Raw genomic sequence first — 19,370 nt, 5'->3', positions numbered from 1 at the left:
TATCAGACCTGAACCTTAATATCTCAGTGGGTCTGGGATCCTGGTTACCTTTGACTATGCATGGGGAAAACAAGCTGAATCAGCTGAAGTTGAGGTGACGTTAGTTTCAGATTTATCAGTGGAAATGCCTTCAGCTGAAGCAGTGCAGGATGAAGACTCACTAAATTTGTGAGCTGGAGTTTTGCCTGCAGAACCAACAGATGGTGAAACCTGTTGATGCACAAGCATCAGTTGAAGCCTTTTCATTCTTTTTACGAGTTCTTTACTTGCTTTGAGTAAGTGGCTTGAGGAGTGGAAGGAAAATGAAACCTAAAGCTTTTTTTAATATATTTAAAACGAGAACAGATGTACTGTATTTTCTGGTGTATAAGTTGTGTTTTTTATTTTTATTACTAGTTTGGGAGGTCCTGCAACTTATACAGAAAAAGAACACATTTGTTATTCACAACTGTAGGTTGTGCTTGTCAAGAGAAATTACTGTCCTTCTGTCTATCCTCCCATCTGTCTGTACAGCAAAACCTTATGCATCCTAAAACCCAAGAGCCGTAAAACTCTCAATAAGAATTTTTATACATTCATACTGGAACGTCAAAGCTCTGCCTGCACAAAAAATCATGCATTTCTGACATTTATAAATCCCTTTTTTTTAACTGAATTTTGGGTTTCAAGTAGGAAATGTATCAGAAGTCCTGAAATGCTCACTTCACCGTCTAGATGGTGACAAAAGCTGCTCAAATATGCAGTAGGGTCTCAACTGTTTACTCATTTGAGAAGTTAAATTTAGGTGATAAGATGATCTGACAGCCAAAAATCAACTTACAGTTGTTTCCCTTGCCCTTATAGGCAATTTACTTGTTAATAATAATAATTATTGTTATCACTTTACAGGGGCATTGCTAGGCCGGTATTGTAGATTTACGTCGACGCTATCTGGCTATACCCGCCCGCTGTGCGTAAACAAATGACGTCATAGCGCGCAGCCCAAGAACTGTCCGCAGAGGAGGAAAAAAAACTGTCCCCAGAGGAAAAGATGAAAAGGCGAGACGTGTGTTTTGGTCCCAATATGGATATTCTGGATGATTTTCTCATGGATAGTACGACAATGAACAGCAGCTAAAGCAGCCAGCTTGATGAGGAAGCACTGCCGAATTTGGAGAGCAGCACGCGCGCCAGGCGACAAGGCAGAAGTTAAGTGAGCCAACTTTTTATGTACGCGTTACGTGTTGTGTATCTCAGTAAAAAGTGATGATAATGCAAATAACATGCTGTTGTTGTGCGGTATGCATTTTTCTGATTCCCTACGTCCATCCTGTCGCCCAAAATGACAGCTATTTGCCCGAGTTAGACGAGGCATGGGCATGGACGTCGGGCCTCTTGAAAATGCATACTGCCCTCCAAAAGCATGTTATTGTATTATTATAATGCCAATTAATATGCAGGAGTCAAAGCACGAAACAAAATAAGAAACTCTAATAAGAAAACAATAAATGCCAATAATAAAAAGTGCACTTCAACAAGCACAAAAACCCCAAATAAATGGCTGATAATACAGAAAAAAGGTGTGATTTATACTCCGGGAAATGTGGTATTATTCAGCCACTGATGGCTGGATGGTGAGGTGTGTGGTTTTGAGCTGCAGTTTCACCATCCAGTCAGTCCCTGAAGCTCTGGCACCTCTGTATGTGTCATGTAAGTGTGACTGAAAACAACAGAGGCATTGATGAGTTTTTCATTCACTCCACCACTGATAGATATTCAATAATAACAGTCAGTCAGACTGCTGCCCTGCAGGAATTGCAAAAAATAAATGACTAAACTAGTCAATCATTCAATCTCCCAGACAACTAAACATCTCATTTCCTCCCCATCTGTCAGTCCATCCACTAAAGTGTCTCCTCATGTTCACGTCTGCTCCCTCCACTTATGCGGCAGACTTGTGCAGTTACCACGAAGGAACGGTTAACTGATCTTTCTCACTACGCTTTCCAGATAGGTCCAACCAGTTCATGTATTTAAATATGTCAGCAAATGTATTAGTGTTAAAAACAGAGAACACTAACATGGAAACTGTATATTTCCTGCACTACTTTTACTATTTCATTCATGCTACACCCATATTAGGGATTGACCATGCAAATTTCATATGCAAATTATGGGGTGTTTCTGTCGCTGTAAGGACTTCCCACGGAGCGGGACGTCGCGCAGCGTTTCCAGGCGCCGTCGTCGGCCTGTTTCGACCTGAAAACATTCTAATTTAAGGCTTAATTCACCCAGAACGTCGTGAGAGAACAGAGAAGATTCAGAAGAGGCCGGCATGAGGACTTTATGCGGACATTCCACTGTTTAAGGACATTTTGTAATGAAAGACGTGCGCGCAAATGTGTGTGCGCCGCGACAGGAAAAACACCTCCGTGTTGAAAACCATTTGTAAAATTCAGGCGGCTTTTGATGGCTTTCAACAAGTGAGTAACTGAGAAACAGCTTGGGCATGTTCCAACTTGCCCGTTAAGGTTTCCAACGGAGGTGTTTTTCCTGTCGCGACCCCCCACGGTCGGGTCCGGCCCGACATGTGACTCTGCCCGCACGTTTTTTCATTACAAAATGTCCGTTAACAATGGAATGTCCGAATAAACTCATGCCGACTTCTTCTGCAAGTTCTCTGTTCTCTGACGACTTACTGGTTCAACAGAGCCTGAAATGTGGAAGTTTTCAACTTGAAACGGCGAGACGCTGCCGCCTCGAAGCGCAGATCGCCATCAGGCGCCATGGGCCGTCCTTAAAGCGACAGTTACAGACCAAAATCTCTCATCAGCCGTTAAAATTTTTACCGAAAACCAGCTGAATTTATCGAATGGTGTCCACTCAGTTGTGCCTTACAGTTTTGAAAAAATTTTGATCAAACAAAGCAGCAGTCTCTGAGCCATTCATAAACAATGAAAAAACGACGAGAGGGTGGGCGACTCCTCACTCAAAGACTGCCCACAGGCGAATGACGTAACCGACAGGCGTGAAAAAACTCTCGCATGCCCACGAGGGTTCAAGCATGTCTGATGTAATCACACGTGATTCAAATCCATATGGTTTTTGAAAAAAATAATAAGGTCCGTTACTTTTATCACAGACCTCGTAGATCCTAGTCATTTGATATTTTATTAATTTATAAACAAGAGAAAAGGGACCTACGCCCTTCCCGGTGCTACAGCGTCCCCAAAAGCTCAGTAGCGAGACAGACGCCCCATCTCACCCACATGTCATCTGACAGAGCCTAGTGTGCCCCAGTGGCCCCTCCCCGAAGCCCCGAGCTGCGGCGGGGCCAACCCGGCCTGTGCGGCTCTGCCTCTGTCAAACACTGTTTCCTCAGGACCCCCCCTCCCACCGACTTGCTGTCGAGCCCCCATCGGTGCACCCAGCCTTCCCGTCTGTTGCCCAGTGAGTCTAGGTAATGTCTCGGGCTATTGTTTGTTTTTAAGATGAGCGCCATTGCCTCTAGTGTGAGCGCATGGCGGCGTGCAATGGTACAAAATATATAGAACCAAATTTGCATGCTAAATGGAACAAAAATTGCACTGTAAATGGAACACAATGGCAAATGGGACGAATGATCAATATCACGTGACCTACAAACCACCAATCAAATGACAAGGATCTATTTAGGCTTTATAAAATACTTAATAAACACATATTAGCGATTTATATTATTTACTAGCAAATTATTTTAACAGGTTAATTTCTTAACAGTTGCATGCTAGCTAGCAGAGTTAGCATAGATAGCCATTTTAGTAATTGTAGCCAACTACCATGGTAGCTAGTTATCCAGCTAATACATTAAGAATTTTTAAATGGTGATTCTTTGATTAGCAGAGTTATATAAAATGATTATAACTGATGTTAGCCACCGCCGTGTTATTACTTCTGCCAGGTTAGCGCTAAATTAGTTTTTACTGTTCAACATATACATCAGGAAATGAATCATATCTATCACTGTATGACAGGCACTGATGCATGCAGGGAGGCACACACACGTTAACCTTCCTGCTGTCTGGGGGTCATCTTAAATTAGGGCACCTCTGCACATTCACACCCCTCTAGGGAATTAAACACAAGGTCATGTTCTGAGAACTGAAGTCAAACGCTGCCACCCAGAAAACTCATGATGATTAAAGGCTGGCTCAGAGCTTAACTCTGCATTCTCTAACCAGGGTGTTCCTTCTCTCGAGCTCTTTGACCTCATATTATTGTGATACTCAGCCCCGTGTGTGCAATTGATCTTATTTGTGTTTTTCTTTCTTCTCTCAGGTGTCACATGAATTTGCCATCAACTTTAATCCCACCAACCCCTTCTGTTCAGGTGAATTACTCTGCAAAATTCACAAATGTCATTGAGAGCTGAGGTGCAGTTTTTGAATTGAGAGTATTATTAATACAGGACCTGTCAGATTCATGTCAAGCTGTGTCACAAAGGGAAGGGCCGTAGATTAATCTGGATGTCGGACCAAGGCCCAAACATACATGTTGATGTTATGTGAATTACATACATTGACATACGTGTACATACAATTACATGTCGTATGGTGGCACTGTGGAACAGTGGTTGCATGTTTGCCTCACAAAAAGCACTACTTTTTAATCTGTTATTATGTATAAAAAAATATATATTATACAAATAATGAATGTTTTTTCATTAATGCAATGGAAGAATATTTCATTCTGAAATGAAATATTCTTCCATTGCACTCATAAACATTGAAACATGATTAAATCCCCCACCCCCGGGGCGGGGTCGGGGGGGGGTTAGTGTTGTACTCCTTTAATCGTGAGCGTTACTGTTTTTAAAATTCTTATCGCAAAGCGTTCTTTTTTTACGACATCATGCAAATTTTACAAGTCCATGGACACTGATCTGTGTGTTACAGATACATATCAGTTTCCTTGGATCCGCGGAGTTTCGCAGAGGAAAAATGCCACTCAAAGCCTGGCTGTTACGACAGTTGTCGTAAAGCGGGACTGGTTGGTTGCTGCGGTGACATTGTGTGGCTCCTGTGCGAAGCTTAGATAAACATAGCATGTGGACATCGCACACTTTAGGAACTTTCAAGTTTTTAAAAGAAGAATTTTGCAACATGTCTGTGTCACGGAGCGACATCAGACAGAGCGAAGATGGTGAGAAAGAGGGTTTGAGAAAGTGTGATAAGGACAAGAATCCGTGGAATTGTTGCTGGCTTCATCAACACACCTGAAAGATGAACGGGAAAAGCAAACTGGTAAGAATTTTTTTCTCTCTCTGGAAAATAAACATTGTGCTGTTCAAACAGAATTTAGAAAAGATTATGTGCCTTTTTTTTCTTTCATTAATGTAGACTTTCTTTCATTGGAAAAAAAAAAGACATTGTGACTTTGAATGAATTTAGGCTACATGAATTTACACAACAATGTAAATTAGTTTTTATTAATGTACGACTTTTTTCATGGGAAAAAAGACACTGGCTTTGAGTGGACTTACAGGAATTTACACAAGAATGTGTGGCTTTTTTACTATAAGGTATGTTATTGATATTTAGCTGTGGTTTTTGACATGGTTTAACAGTCTTTTCAGTCTTCATGAATTTCATGTAGTTGTTCTGAGTTAATGCATCATTTGGTTTACAATTAAAAGGAAAATCATTCCAGGTCCTACTTCCACATTTTAATCTGTTATTTCAACATGATCATTGACGGTTCAAATGAAAGGTTGAATCTAGGATCACTTAAATATGCACTAATTTTGAGATTTGTTCTTCCAGGAGATGTTGAAAATGTATCAGTAGATGAAAATTTATTTTTGTTTCTGGGGCCCCACAAGGCCCTAGACCCCGGCTCCTGGGGAGCTGCGCCCCCCAGACCCCCTGCGAATTTTCCTCGGATTTTATAATTTTCATTTCACAGCCTTGATTTATAAACAATGGAAAAGGGACTTACATTTTGGTGTGCGTCGCTGGTCCTTTGAGGTCAAGAGGTTCCAAACAGTCCAACACACACTTTAAATAGCAATCCAGTCCAATCCAAAACTGTTCTCAGTCAACTTACAAAAATGTCAACATCTCTCATGGTCTTAAAATGACGATTGTAGTCCATACTTGATGCCGTGCATTGACTTCTTCGTGTACAGACAGCTGTCTGCTTTCCACAGTCCAGTGAAAAATCACAACAGAAATTTGTCGAACTCTTCATCCGACAATGATTCGACTTCAGCTAGAGACGTCTCAGCGAATACTGCAAATGCCCCCAGACGGCTTATGGGGGATTTGGGTTTTTTGTGTGTGCATGTGTGTCTTAGAAGAATCAATAATCTCTTTCAAATCATCGTCTGTCACCAAAACAAACCCCACCATGTTTGTTTTTAAGCTAAGAGTTGTCGCACTGCCAACGGTTGTGAGAGTGCTAGTGTCCATCAGTGCTTGATTGCATGGATGCAGATACAATAGGTTGGGTTTTTACATTAAGGTGGTCACGGTGTGCAATGGTGCAAAACGTATGGAACCAAAATTGCATGGTAAATGGAACAAAATTGCAAATGGGATTAATGATCAATATCACATGACATACAAACCACCAATCAAATGACAAGGATCTATTTGTTATATAAAATACAATAAAAGAACAGTATGACAAAAATTGGTAAGCAGAGTCAGGTGCATAAAGTGAAAATAGCGCAACAGCATAACTGTGCAACTGACATTCAGGAAAAATAATATTTGCAAAATAGTATAATAAACAGTAAACTAGTATTGCAATGTATGCTATGAGCAATTGTAAACATTGTAGACTGTTATATTCAGATTCATGGACAGTCAGAATCAATATTGCACTGGGTATTCAATACTGCATTGTGTTTGTAGTCCTTTTTTGGCCTGGTTCAGCACAGCCACAGCTCTGGGGACAAAGCTGTTCTTCAGTTCTTCTGGGTGTAGAAGCCCCTTTGTCCTCAGAGACAGGTTTATTTCCAAGCACCAGTCTACCGGGTTCCTGATAGTACATTTATCTGCATAAAGTACTTTACCTTGGAGTATTCTATACGCCACGTTTTGTAGGGACAAATTACATTTAGACTGAACTGTCCCTTACCCATGATGAATGGTGTGCAACCGTTCATCATGGAAAATCAAAAAATCAGCACAACTACCAAAAAATGTGAGGTGTCACCATAGATTCTCCACAGTAGATGAATAAGGTATGAACAATATCATTGCTAACGACTGCCAGAGAGAGGGGGTATAATATTATGTATTGATAAAGTGGTATCTATGTTATACTGTATAATGTGTAATGTTCAGGTGTGTAGTAATACACAGTAAAGTAATATTTCAGATAGCTTAGGTTGCAGAGTGATGGCAGGAAGCAGCACTGGATCATTTTGTTAGTGATATCACTGCAACAAGAAGTGGAGCAGGAAGATTTTGTCGCAGTGATCCAACAAAAAATGGTAGAGGGAACAGTTCAGATTACAGCTGCAGGAGAGCTCAGAGAGGTTTTCAAACAACATCGAGCTGATATCAAGAAGGCTCAGCTGAATAGGTACCTGACAAAAGTCATTTAAATGTCATGCATGTTTTGAAAAAAATGCATTCGAATGATACTTTGCATAAGTGCATTGTAAATAAGTTATTTGATATTTTTTGGCATGTTTTGCAGTCCATTGTGTAACCACTCCTTTTTAATATGGTGCAGTTGAATTTATGTACAAATAACGTTTTCTGAATGCAAATGTGTTAATTGATGAATGCAGATTACTTTGGTACCAACTGTGGGACCCAGAGTGAAATAGCCTGACAGAGGCAGGAATTTAGGATAAATGTATCCATTTATACATCAGGAAATGAATCGTATCTATCACTGCAGAAGAAAACATGGCATAAAACATCAAGCTTTGCAAAGTAGATGTATAGCTGTTCAAACATTGGCCTCCACAAGTGCTCTCTGCTCTGAAGGTCAGCAGACGAACTGCTTCTCGAAATTAAGAGAGCACTACAGCTTCACTTTTCTTCAAAAGGTCACATGCATGCCTTCAGTATGTGCACTCATTTAAAAAACAAAAACAAAAAAACCCCTGCAATATTATCCAGAGGGCTGCAGTGACAGAAACCTGCTGTTAAGTCATTTTTATAAATTGAAATACAGCTATGCTGATGCAGCATTTGAGAATGATTGGATGTACTGTATTCACCCCCCTGAGGGCCCAGGGCCGGGCCACCAGCCCAACCCCCTTTTTTGAAAAAAGTTGGTTAAATGCCCACCAAAAATTATACCCTGACTACTTATTTATTTGTCATTTTATTTATTAATATATTTATTTCTTACTACGGCTGCTCGGTTAGTATGTCTTTTTATATCTGCAGTTGTACTGTGTTATTCTGGTGTGGTTTGCATTGTGTGTTCGATGATGTCTGTTATGTGGTGTATTTCTGCTGTGCATAAATTGCCCTTTGAAGGACAAAGAATAAATTGAACTTGAACGTGAAGTTACAAGGAACACATTTATCGAATGAGAAAAGGACAAAACAACAAACGGGTGAGTTATTTGTGATTTAGTTTTAATTGTGATGAAATCAGACATTTTATTGAACTGTTGTTTTGACGAACATAATATTGGCCATGCTCGTGCACTGGCCCAACCCGTCTTCAGGCAGAATTTCATGTGGTGAGTCCTGGGCGCTCTGATGGGTGAATACAGTATGTTCCCATCTATAGCATGTATAGTTATTATATATATTTTTCAGAGCATATGAATGATAACACAAAAACTTTTTTCTCACTCATGGTTAGTGGTTGTGTGAAGTTTACTCTTTTTAAATCATAATGACAGCAGAAACTAACCAAATTACCCTGATCAAAAGTTTACATACCCTGATGATTTTGGCCTCATAACATGCAACACAAGTTGACACAAACAAGTTTGAATAGCTACAAATACCCCTGTCACACATAGTCAGAATCACGCAGAATGGCATCATAATGACAAATCGGTGCACATTCGAAAAGTGTCAGGTTTCAGTTCCAAAATGCTCTGACAGCCATCTGTGAGAGTCCACATAGTTGGTCAAAATCGGCCGACGGCCCCGAGTGTGATGTACATGTTCAAAACCCTCCGGGTGCCGTCGAGATGGGAGACACCTGTCCGATGGTGGTTTGAATGCCATCTGACTGCAATTGACATATTCTGAAGGTGACATAAACAATTTCAATTTTCAATTTATTTTCATTTATATAGCACCAAATCACAACAGAGTTGCCTCAAGGCACTTCACACAAGTAAGGTCGAACATTACCAACCCCCAGAGCAGCAGTGGTAAGGAAAACATAAACAGGATCTGAAACAATTTGAAGGCTTATGAGGGAACCTCGAGATGGCTTGGGTATGGCAAAGCCTGCTGGCATAATCTGTACATGCCACTTATACACTTACAATGTCCACCTCCACACTCCCCCCAGAGTGCAAAGGAATTGTTGATCATTGATATGTACGAGGTCTGTTAGAAAAGTATCCCACCTTTTTATTTTTTGCAAAAACCATATGGATTTGAATCACGTGTGATTGCATCAGCCAAGCTTGAACCTTCGTGCGCATGCGTGGGTTTTTTCACGCCTGTCGGTTGCGTCATTCACCTGTGAGCAGGCTTTGTGTGAGCAGTGGTCCACCCCTCTCGTTGGATTTTTATTGCGAATAAAATGTCTGAACGATTTGGAGCTTTGCTGCATCAAATTTTTCCAGAAACTGTGAGAGACCTCCAGGTGGACACCATTTGGAAAATTCAGATGGCTTTCAGGGACGATTTTATGGGGATTACACAGATTAAGGAGTGCTCCAGCCGGTTTAAAGACCGGCCACAGCGTCTGAGAGCGCGGCACACTCCGAGCGCCGATCGACAGGCTGACACCCCGCTGAAACAACCAGATCATTTTCAAAGTGAAGGCTGACTTCCACAAAAATGGCAGAAGACGTGGACATCAAGACTTTTTCGGCACATTCCACTGTTACAGGAGTTTTTGTTCATGGAAAGAGAAGCAGAGGGATGCGCCACGGAGCTGCTCATGGCGCGGGACAAAAGCACCTCCGTGTTGGTCTCACAGGACGGCTTTCAGATGGCTTTCGGTGGCTTTTCAGTCGTGTGACTATCCGAGAAATTGTCCTGTCCAACATGTCCTGTGAGGCTTCATCACGGCATTGCTTTGCGCCATGCGGCTCCACCGCGACGCGCTGAATTCCTCCACTCCTCTTTCCATGACAAAAACTCCTGTAACAGTGAAATGTGTCGTTCATTTCCACACTGGACGCTGTGTTGATCCAGGACGTCGTCTGACTTCCACAGGAATTGCGGAAGTTTTTCGGCATATTGAGACAGACGTGCGGAGGAATTCCGCGCGTCGTGGCGGAGCCACATGGCGCAAAGCACCTCCGTGTTGGTCTCACAGGACGGCTTTCAGATGGCTTTCAGACGGCTTTCGGTGGCTTTTCAGTCGTGTGACTATCCGAGAAATTGTGCATGAGCTGGACATGCCAGAACATGTCCTGTGAGGCTTCATCACGGCGTTGCTTTGCGCCATGCGGCTCCACCGCGACGCGCGGAATTCCTCCGCTCCTCTTTCCATGACAAAAACTCCTGTAACAGTGAAATGTGCCGTTCATTTCCACACTGGACGCTGTGTTGATCCGGGACGTCGTCTGACTTCCACAGGAATTGCGGAGGTTTTTCAGCATATTGAGACAGACGTGCGGAGGAATTCCGCGCGTCGTGGTGGAGCCGCATGGCGCAAAGCACCTCCGTGTTGGTCTCACAGGACGGCTTTCAGATGGCTTTCAGACGGCTTTCGGTGGCTTTTCAGTCGTGTGACTATCCGAGAAATTGTGCATGAGCTGGACATGCCAGAACATGTCCTGTGAGGCTTCATCACGGCGTTGGTGGTCCAGGAGTGTTTCACAGTGGAGACGTGGACATGAAGCCGAAATCCACAGCCTGTGGTTAAAATCCTCTCGCCCAAAATAAAAAATAAATCCCATGTGATAATGCAGCCATTGCGATGTCCACAGTTGCGTTGTGCTCCTGAAGTGACCAAAAAAGGAAAAAAGAAATTAAAGTTCCTGGAAAGGCTCCATCTGACGCAGGGGACAGCATGGCCCAGTGCCAGCAAAATTTCAGCGAAGCTGTCCAGTGGCACTTAACGCACGTAGTTGTCTACATGAGCTTTGGATGCCATCGTGCAGGTATGGAAGAGGTGATCCGGATGCGTTCTGACACGGCTGACCACGCCTCTTTTCCTCCTGACTGTGTCAGATTATGGCAATATTTGCTGTGTTGGGCATGGTTCCTGCACCTTCTTGTTATGTGTAATGGGGGCTTAAAGGTAACCATCCTCACCTGTGATTTGTTTGCTTGTAATCTGTGTGTGTGTGTGTGTGTGTGTGTGTGTATAAAAGGTCAGGAGTTTCTGGGCTCCTGACAGACCCTTGCACGTTTCATCCAGTGTTGCACTGATGTTTCTGAGTCATAGGGAAAGCAACAGAATTGCCAAAGGATCTGCAGGAAAAGGTAATTGAACTGTATAAAACAGGAAAGGGATATAAAAAGATATCCAAGGACCTAAGAATGCCAATCAGCAGTGTTGAAAATCTAATCAAGAAGTGGACAAAGAGGGAACCTAAACCACGGTCAGGTAGACAAAAATTTCATCAACAACTACCAGGAAAATTGCTTGGGATGCAAAGAAAAACCCACAAATAACTTCAGCTGAAATACAGGACTCTTTGAAACAAAGTGGTGTGGCTGTTTCAAGATGCACAATAAGGAGGCACTTGAAGAAAAATGGGCTGCACGGTCGAGTCGCCAGAAGAAAGCCATTACTATGCATATGCCACAAAGTGTCCTACTTACAATACACCAAACAGCACAAAGAACAAATTCATATGGACTGATGAGACCAAAATTAGTATAAACATGAGATTTTGAGAGGAGTCAACAAGGCCTATGATGAAAAGTGCACCATTCCTACTGTGAAACTTGGAGGTGGATCGCTGATGTTTTGGGGATGTGTGAGCTACAAAGGCACAGGAAATTTGGACAGACTTGATGGCAGGATGAATGCAACATGTTATCAGAAAATACTGGGGGAAAACTTGCACTCATCAGCCTGGAAGCTGCGCATGGGACGTACTTGGACGATCCAACATGACAACAATCCAAAACACAAGGCCAAGTTGACCTGTCATTGGCTACAGCAGAATAAAGTGAAGGCTCTGGAGTGGCCATCTCAGTCTTCTGACCTCAATATCATTGAGCCACTCTGGTGAGATCTCACACGTGCAGTTCATGCAGGACAGCCCAGGAATTTACAGGAACTGGAGGTTTTTTGCCAAGAAGAATGAGCAGATTTACCATCAGAGAAAATAAAGAGTCTCGTCCACAACTACCACAAAAGACTCCAAGCTGTCATTGATGTTAAAGGGGGAAATACACAGTATTAAGAACAAGGGTATGTAAACTTTTGATCAGGGTCACTTTGGTAGTTTCTGTTGTCATTATGATTTAAAAAGAGCAAACCGTTGTTTTACAATAAATGGCTTCACACAACCACTAACCATGAGTGAGAAAGTTTTTGTATTATCACATAAACAGAATAAGTCTAACTGTGACTGAATCCTGAGAACAAGCACCTTTCTTCCAGTCCATATGGAGGCAATCCATTGCCCAAATTGATACATAGACTGTCTGCAATGTCAGGAGAAAAGCATGTCCACCCTCTCGGAGAAGCTCAGCTCCAGTACTACAGATCCATGCAGCTTTCCCTCCCTCACATGTTTCACTGCCTTTGAGATCTCTCCAACATTTAGTGGTTTACAGTTGACTGGAGAATCAGCCTGGTAATGGAGACGTCTAACATCCTGGCAGGAGGATCAGCCATATAATACGACTGTTAGATGTAGTCAGCCCAGTGAGACATTACAGCAAAGAAATCTGTCAGGACTGTATTAGAAAAATCCTTCTCTGTTTCTTGCCACCATTTGGTCTCATGGCATGAAAGAGAAGGATTTTTATATAGAAGAAAACAGTTCACATCTCAAGGTGCGTTTACACATAAGCAAGACGCGTTATAAATGTAATTTTTCTGTCATTCGAGACACATTCCTGACATTCTTAATGTGACTTAACACATCTGAATAGGTTTCTTAATAGGGCGTGTTGGTGCGTGATATTCTTGATATTCGTGGAGTATGTTTTTGCCTGTCAAAAAGTCTTCCACGAATGTCACACACCACCCTCATTTTGTCTCACGTTGTGGAGGTCGCAACTGAGCGTGTTGATCCATCTTGATGAGTAGTGATCCTTAATAGAACGTGACAGCGTTCGTAGTGGTTCCTGTGATGGTTCTTGGAGCCCAAACTGTCACGAAGTGACACGGACACTGTCAAGTCTTGACATGACTTGTAATGTGGCGTCACATTTCACTGCGCGCCATGAATCAGTTTTCTGTCACGTGTGCACAATTAAACTCGGCTCCACAGAGTTCAGTTTGATGCAGTATTCCGAAGAGGAACAGTGACGCAAAGTCAGCCAAGGGTCGTTCCACAGTTCCTGCTGAAGCTCCTCAGGACGCTCCTGCAGGTGTTTCACCTGCTGTTGTAACCAATGAGCGGGAGAACAAGTCTGAGCCAGAGGAACCAGAGGAGCGAGAGGAGACTCACGTGCAGCCAGACATCTCTGCACCTCCTCCAGTCCGGCGGAGGAAGAAGCGTGCGTACAATTAAACCCTGCTGCACCGCATTCAGTTTGATTGCTGACACCAAGTCGGCTAAAAGTCTCATTTCAGTGCTCTTCAGCACGCTCCTGCAGATGTTCCACCTGCTACATGTGCCTGATGTTTGGGAAAACACGCGAGACGAGAGCTGCATGAAGCCACACATCTGGCTCTGTCCGTCTCCTCTCTGCACCACTCCATGGCACAGAGCCCAACTACGCATGAAGTCACAAAGTTCTGAAAAACTGGAGCAATCTGAATTCGGTTGGATGAATATGGGTGGGTGTGTGTGTGTGTGTGTGTGGAGACAATTCACCTCGTTCACAACGTGACAGAACTTAACGATGCGCTGTTACGCGCAATAGCGCGCCACAACACTCAACAACGTGCAACAACGCGGAACATTATTCTTGACCGTGCGTAATGGTTCCTGATAATTCTCCAGCAACACGTGCCATTAATCGTAACATGTGGTAACAGGTTGCAGCAGTTCCTGAGGACACCTGACGCCTCTGCCCTGAATCATCACATTCGTGATCAGCGGCCAAGAATGTATACTTCGTGACATTCGTGACTTGTCGTCGTTATGTGTAAACGCAGCATTAAACAGCCTGCCTAGTTTAGAGGGAGTGTTTTTAGAGGATGGTTTAAGCAATGCGTTTTAGTAGGTGGTATGTGGTGAACAGTGATGCCGGTAACGCGTTACTTCTAATCTGACCACTTTTTTTTAGTAACGAGTAATCTAACGCGTTAATCTTTCCAAATCAGTAATCAGATTAAAGTTACTTCTCCATGTCACTGTGCGTTACTATTATTTTTCATTGTGGGTCGACAGCAGCATTAAACTTGGTCTGTGGGCAGGAGGTCGGGGTTCAACTGAACTGCCCACTTTAAGTGAGCTGTGAGCTTTTCATCCGCGGTTTTTTGCAGCTGCTCGACTCGTCCTCACCTCTTAAAGCGCGGTGATCAGCACAGCTGCACTGAGCTTTACAAAGACATTTTTATACTTTTTTTCCTCCTTTATTTAGAATTCTGAGCTGAGCCGCTCTGTATCTGGTCGTTAAAAACAGCTGATCCTCCGCGACGCGTCAACAACTAACACTATTTTCCACTCAAATGCACCTAAACACTCTCTGAGGACCACATGATGTGAAAACGCAATAAAACTTTCTTACCTGTAAATCTGGTCATGTTTTCTGCATAAATAAATGTTATCCATTCTTTGTGCTCAAACGCCAAAGCAGGGGCGAATCCAGATGGAATGGGGGCGTGGGGCAAGGATGTGCCCCCCTCCCCCACAACACCCCTAGATTAAAGGTCCAATTTTGAAGCCGTTTTTTACTACAACTACTAATATTGCTTAAAATAATAATAATTTCGACAAGTAAAATGTTTAGAGAGAATTTAAATGTTAGAAAAATGTTAGAATTTAATAGTTACATTTATAAACAATGTAGGTTCAAAATTGCAAGTTTTACTGTTACAGTGCTGTCAACAGTTAAATATGAGGTCAAGAAAGAGGTCTTTATTTTACTTTTTATAAAACAAGTATTTATTTTCATTGAAGTCAAGAAAGGTTGACTATAAAGTGAGTTTTGGCAAAACAGGTATCATTGTCATGTTGAGGTGGCAGAGGGTTGTTGTCGGCAGCTGGGAAAAGTAACTAAAAAAGTAACTAGTAATCTAACTTAGTTACTTTTACAATTGAGTAATCAGTAAAGTAACTAAGTTACTTTTTCAAGGAGTAATCAGTAATTGGATTACTTTTTCAAAGTAACTGTGGCAACACTGGTGGTGAATATATGAATGAGGCATGTTAGAGTACATTTAACACACAACTCAAGTTGTCTGCCAGACATAATTTGCTTAATTTATGGCAAAACATGTGAGCCTTTTAATTCTGTGTTTTTGTTTCAAGGTGTGGAGGGCATTGCACAGGCCTACTCTGCCTGTCTCCCTCACATCCGCTTCTACGGACCGACAAACTTTTCTCCAATCATCAACCATGTAGCACGTTTTGCTGCCCAGGCCCTTCAACAAGAAAAAGCAGCGGTAAGTGTTCACAGCGTACCTATATGCTGTTTGCATATCTGCCTTAAAATATATAAATCTTTCTACAGCAGTCACTGTGACTTTAAGACACCTCAGGGAAAACATACAGTATTCTTCGTTCTTCAGAAAAGCTTCAGCATGTATCGTATAAAATGGAGTGAATAGATTATGAGAAAAAACATCACCAGTTTGTCAACACGATAAGTCAAAGACATTAAGTAAGGGTCAACACGATAAGTCAAAGACATTAAGTAAGGGTCAACACGATAAGTCAAAGACATTAAGTAAGGATTAAACAAAGAGAGCACTCCGCTTTGCGTCGTGGTGTTTCAGACTCCACGTTGTGCATTCAAACCGTATAATGCACGGCTTCGATTTGTTTAATCCGCTTATAACATGGTCCCACACAGTGAGCTAACACACAAATATTTATTTAAGTTAACGGAACTTGATAAAAATGTGTGAGTATTTGGGACTATATGTTTTGTCTCTGATGCGCTTACGGAGTCTGCGGGCTCAAGCAGCAGTGGGCCACTCACACTGCCCCCCCCTGCTGTGACAAACTCTGGCAAACAGGTCCAGAAACTACGCCCGCTGTTTTGATGCGGAGTGCTCGGCCACCCGCAAGGATAGAACTGTTCTCTCCTTCTTTCCTGTCTTCAATCTTGTCCAGTTCGTCCGATGTTAAATCTTTACGCCGTTGCTTTTGCTGTTCTTCTCGTCTGCTGTCCTCCTCTTTCCATTCCTCAAACATTTTATTTTGGCCAACAATATTAAAATTCACTTGGAAATCCACATTTTATCGCGTTTCTGTTATTCACTTGTCAAAACACAGCCGATCTGCGCCAACTGATTTGTGCATTGCTATGGTGATGACCAGAGCGGAGTGATTATAACAGTGACTTAACTCGCTGAACTACGTGTGCATATACACGAAAATAATGCACGCCAGTTAGACATGGAATTCTTACTGACCGTGGTATAAATTAGAGTATTTGTATGTCTCAAAAGGGCATGTAATGTTTACAGTCTGGTGAACTTTGATACATCAGATCAATCCGTAAAGAAATTTTGTTTTGATTAAATAATATCCCACAGAGCTGCATTTTAGTGGATGCTGGATGGATGATGGAAATTAGGAGCAGGTGTGCTTAAATTTACTTGTCGCTTTCCTGCCACCCATTGGACATGCCTGGTCTTATGCATAATAATAATCTGCATATGTCACAGACATGAGTGAGCAAAGCTCTTCAGCATCTCACCATGTCATATATTTTTTTCAGTAAACGCTTCTGGGGAGCATTAGTATGGATAAAACCCTTCAGTGAAGCCCCCCCTAGCAACAGCCATTTTAAGCATTTCTGCTTATTTGCAACTCACATGTCTGGAAAGTCTTCACCATCTCATTTAGGTCCTTCAGGCTTTATTTCCAGTAAATGGTAAATGCTCCCCAGCATTAGCATGGCTAAAAACCTTAATGCAATCTACACACTAAATAGTCACTGACTGACCTCATGAGGTGGCAAGGTGCGTACTGCCTCTCACTGTAGCGTTCCCAGATTCAATGTTGACTCAACATTTAGGATTTCCTCTTTCAGTGTCAACTGTGCACTGACTTCCTGCAAGGTCTGTTCGTGCAAAATCTCCTCTTTCACTTCTTAAAAATGTTCTTTTCTTTTTCTTTTTTTTTTTAAATGAAATAAACAAAAAGTTATATAATGTACCATAAATATACCAATGCAAACACAACATAATGAAAAATAGGTTAATATCCTCTGCTGTAGCTCCAGGAAGTGTTCAACATTTCACATTTCCTGTTTCACTATGGACTCAAAATTAGGCACTTCCTTTTTGGGACTCCCTGTTCCATGAGCGAGTGAAGCGGCGTGAGCTTGTATCATGACATGCATGATAGAAATTAGGAGCACGTGTGGTGACATTTACATGCAGTGTGGAATAAGTTTCTTTTCATTTTCAAAGCCTTCTGATTTTTGGAATATATGTAGTACATTCCAGATTCTAAATTTGTTTTGTTGTTTACCAGTTTGTTTAAGAATCTGATCTTACAGAAAGACATGAGCATGTGGAAAACCATAAACCACACAGCAAAGTGTTTAAGGGTGACTGAATTTCAGGTAAAAAAAAAAAAAAAAAAAAGTGGGTGTTCATGTGTCACTGCAGAAAAAAACAAAACCACAGCACACTTCTATTTTCCAACCACAAATACATCAAAGCAGTTTAGCTTGACAAATAAGACATGTGCCACACATACGCTCCGATACTGCATGTCAGATGACAAATGTAGAAGATAGTGCTGGTGAAGAACATTGTGAGAGAAATAAACCATAATCACTATGAAAGCATGACATTTAAATCATACCTGCACTATAAACCTGCAAACTCAAACATTTTGAGGCAACTCATTACCTCAAAACAGTTGAGTTCAGTTAACCAAATATAATTTCAAGTTAAATAAGCATGGTTAATTTGTGTTAAATGAACTTAAACAAGCATGGTTAATGCAGTGCATTTTATACTATGATAGAGGCGGTCAGGCATTGATCCACTGACTTTTTTTTTTTTTTTTTAACAAAAAAGGTCTAAGACTGACTCTTAATCTGGGAGGGCATAAAATGTAATTTTCTTTCTTTTTTATTCATTTAAGCAGCTTTAAATTGTATGTAGTATGGGTAATAAGCATTTCTGTAAAGAAAGTACAGTGCTTTGGGTCAATGGTCTCGATGGGAGAGCATGTTGTTCTTAAGCTGGAAAATTTGTGGATGAATCCTACATCCAAAAACTCATAATAGTTTAATATAAAGTGGGCAAAACAGCAGTACATCACAATCTATAGGGTACCTGAATACTCAGTATGCATTAAATAGTAGTTGAATGGTGCCTGGATGCTCTACTACCTCCATAATGTACAAACAGATGACACTAAGATATCCCATGAGGCAGCTGGAGCCTAGTGACTGAAGAAGAAGAACTTGGGAAAATTCAAAGAAGATAGCGTGAAAATAATAGCATGGCATTGTGCAAATACACATTATCAGGAACCATTTCAAAGGGTCTGCTCTTGCAAAATAGAAATGTTCATGGTATATGTACATATGTGGCATTTGGAAACATCCAGGTCAAAAGACAAGTAAGATGGCAGTGGTGTACTACATCTGAATTGTGTCCCTACTACTCATGCACTTGCTTCTAGTACGTACTACAGCCACAGTTGGATAGGAGGTTCCTAACTAATGTTAACACATACTAAGTATTCAGATGTAGTAGTGCAGCAGATAAAAGAATATTTAGAGCAGAATCCTGCAAATGGTGATAAAAGCATCAAATTTGGCAGAAATAGTCCTCAGACAATCCTCTTTTGAAAAAAACGATTGGCCACTTGACTTTTCAATCGATGCTCAGGTAGGGTCAATTGAAGAATTATACAGAGGTCAAAATTAAAAGATGCTACAATCATATTGAAAAATATTCCACATTATTTGCCTGATCATAAAGATTCCAAAAAGGTATAGTTTGGACTGAATTCTATGGAGTTA

At 41.6% G+C, this 19,370-nt stretch overlaps 1 protein-coding gene across 1 annotated transcript in view; it reads left to right on the top strand.

The window, feature by feature from the left end:
• cpne2 (copine II) overlaps window positions 1–19,370 on the top strand; it is a 167,275-nt gene that overhangs the window by 107,186 nt on the left and 40,719 nt on the right. Inside the window, exons 12-13 of the mRNA XM_034177110.1 lie at window positions 4,297–4,348; window positions 15,683–15,816. Coding sequence (XP_034033001.1) covers window positions 4,297–4,348; window positions 15,683–15,816 — 186 coding nt within the window. The remainder of the gene's footprint in view (window positions 1–4,296; window positions 4,349–15,682; window positions 15,817–19,370) is intronic.

Source organism: Thalassophryne amazonica, chromosome 8 (genome assembly GCF_902500255.1).
Source record: "Thalassophryne amazonica chromosome 8, fThaAma1.1, whole genome shotgun sequence".
Lineage (NCBI taxonomy): Eukaryota > Metazoa > Chordata > Actinopteri > Batrachoidiformes > Batrachoididae > Thalassophryne > Thalassophryne amazonica.
The sequence above is the reverse complement of the archived record's forward strand: the minus strand, read 5'-3'. Positions and strand labels throughout refer to the sequence as shown.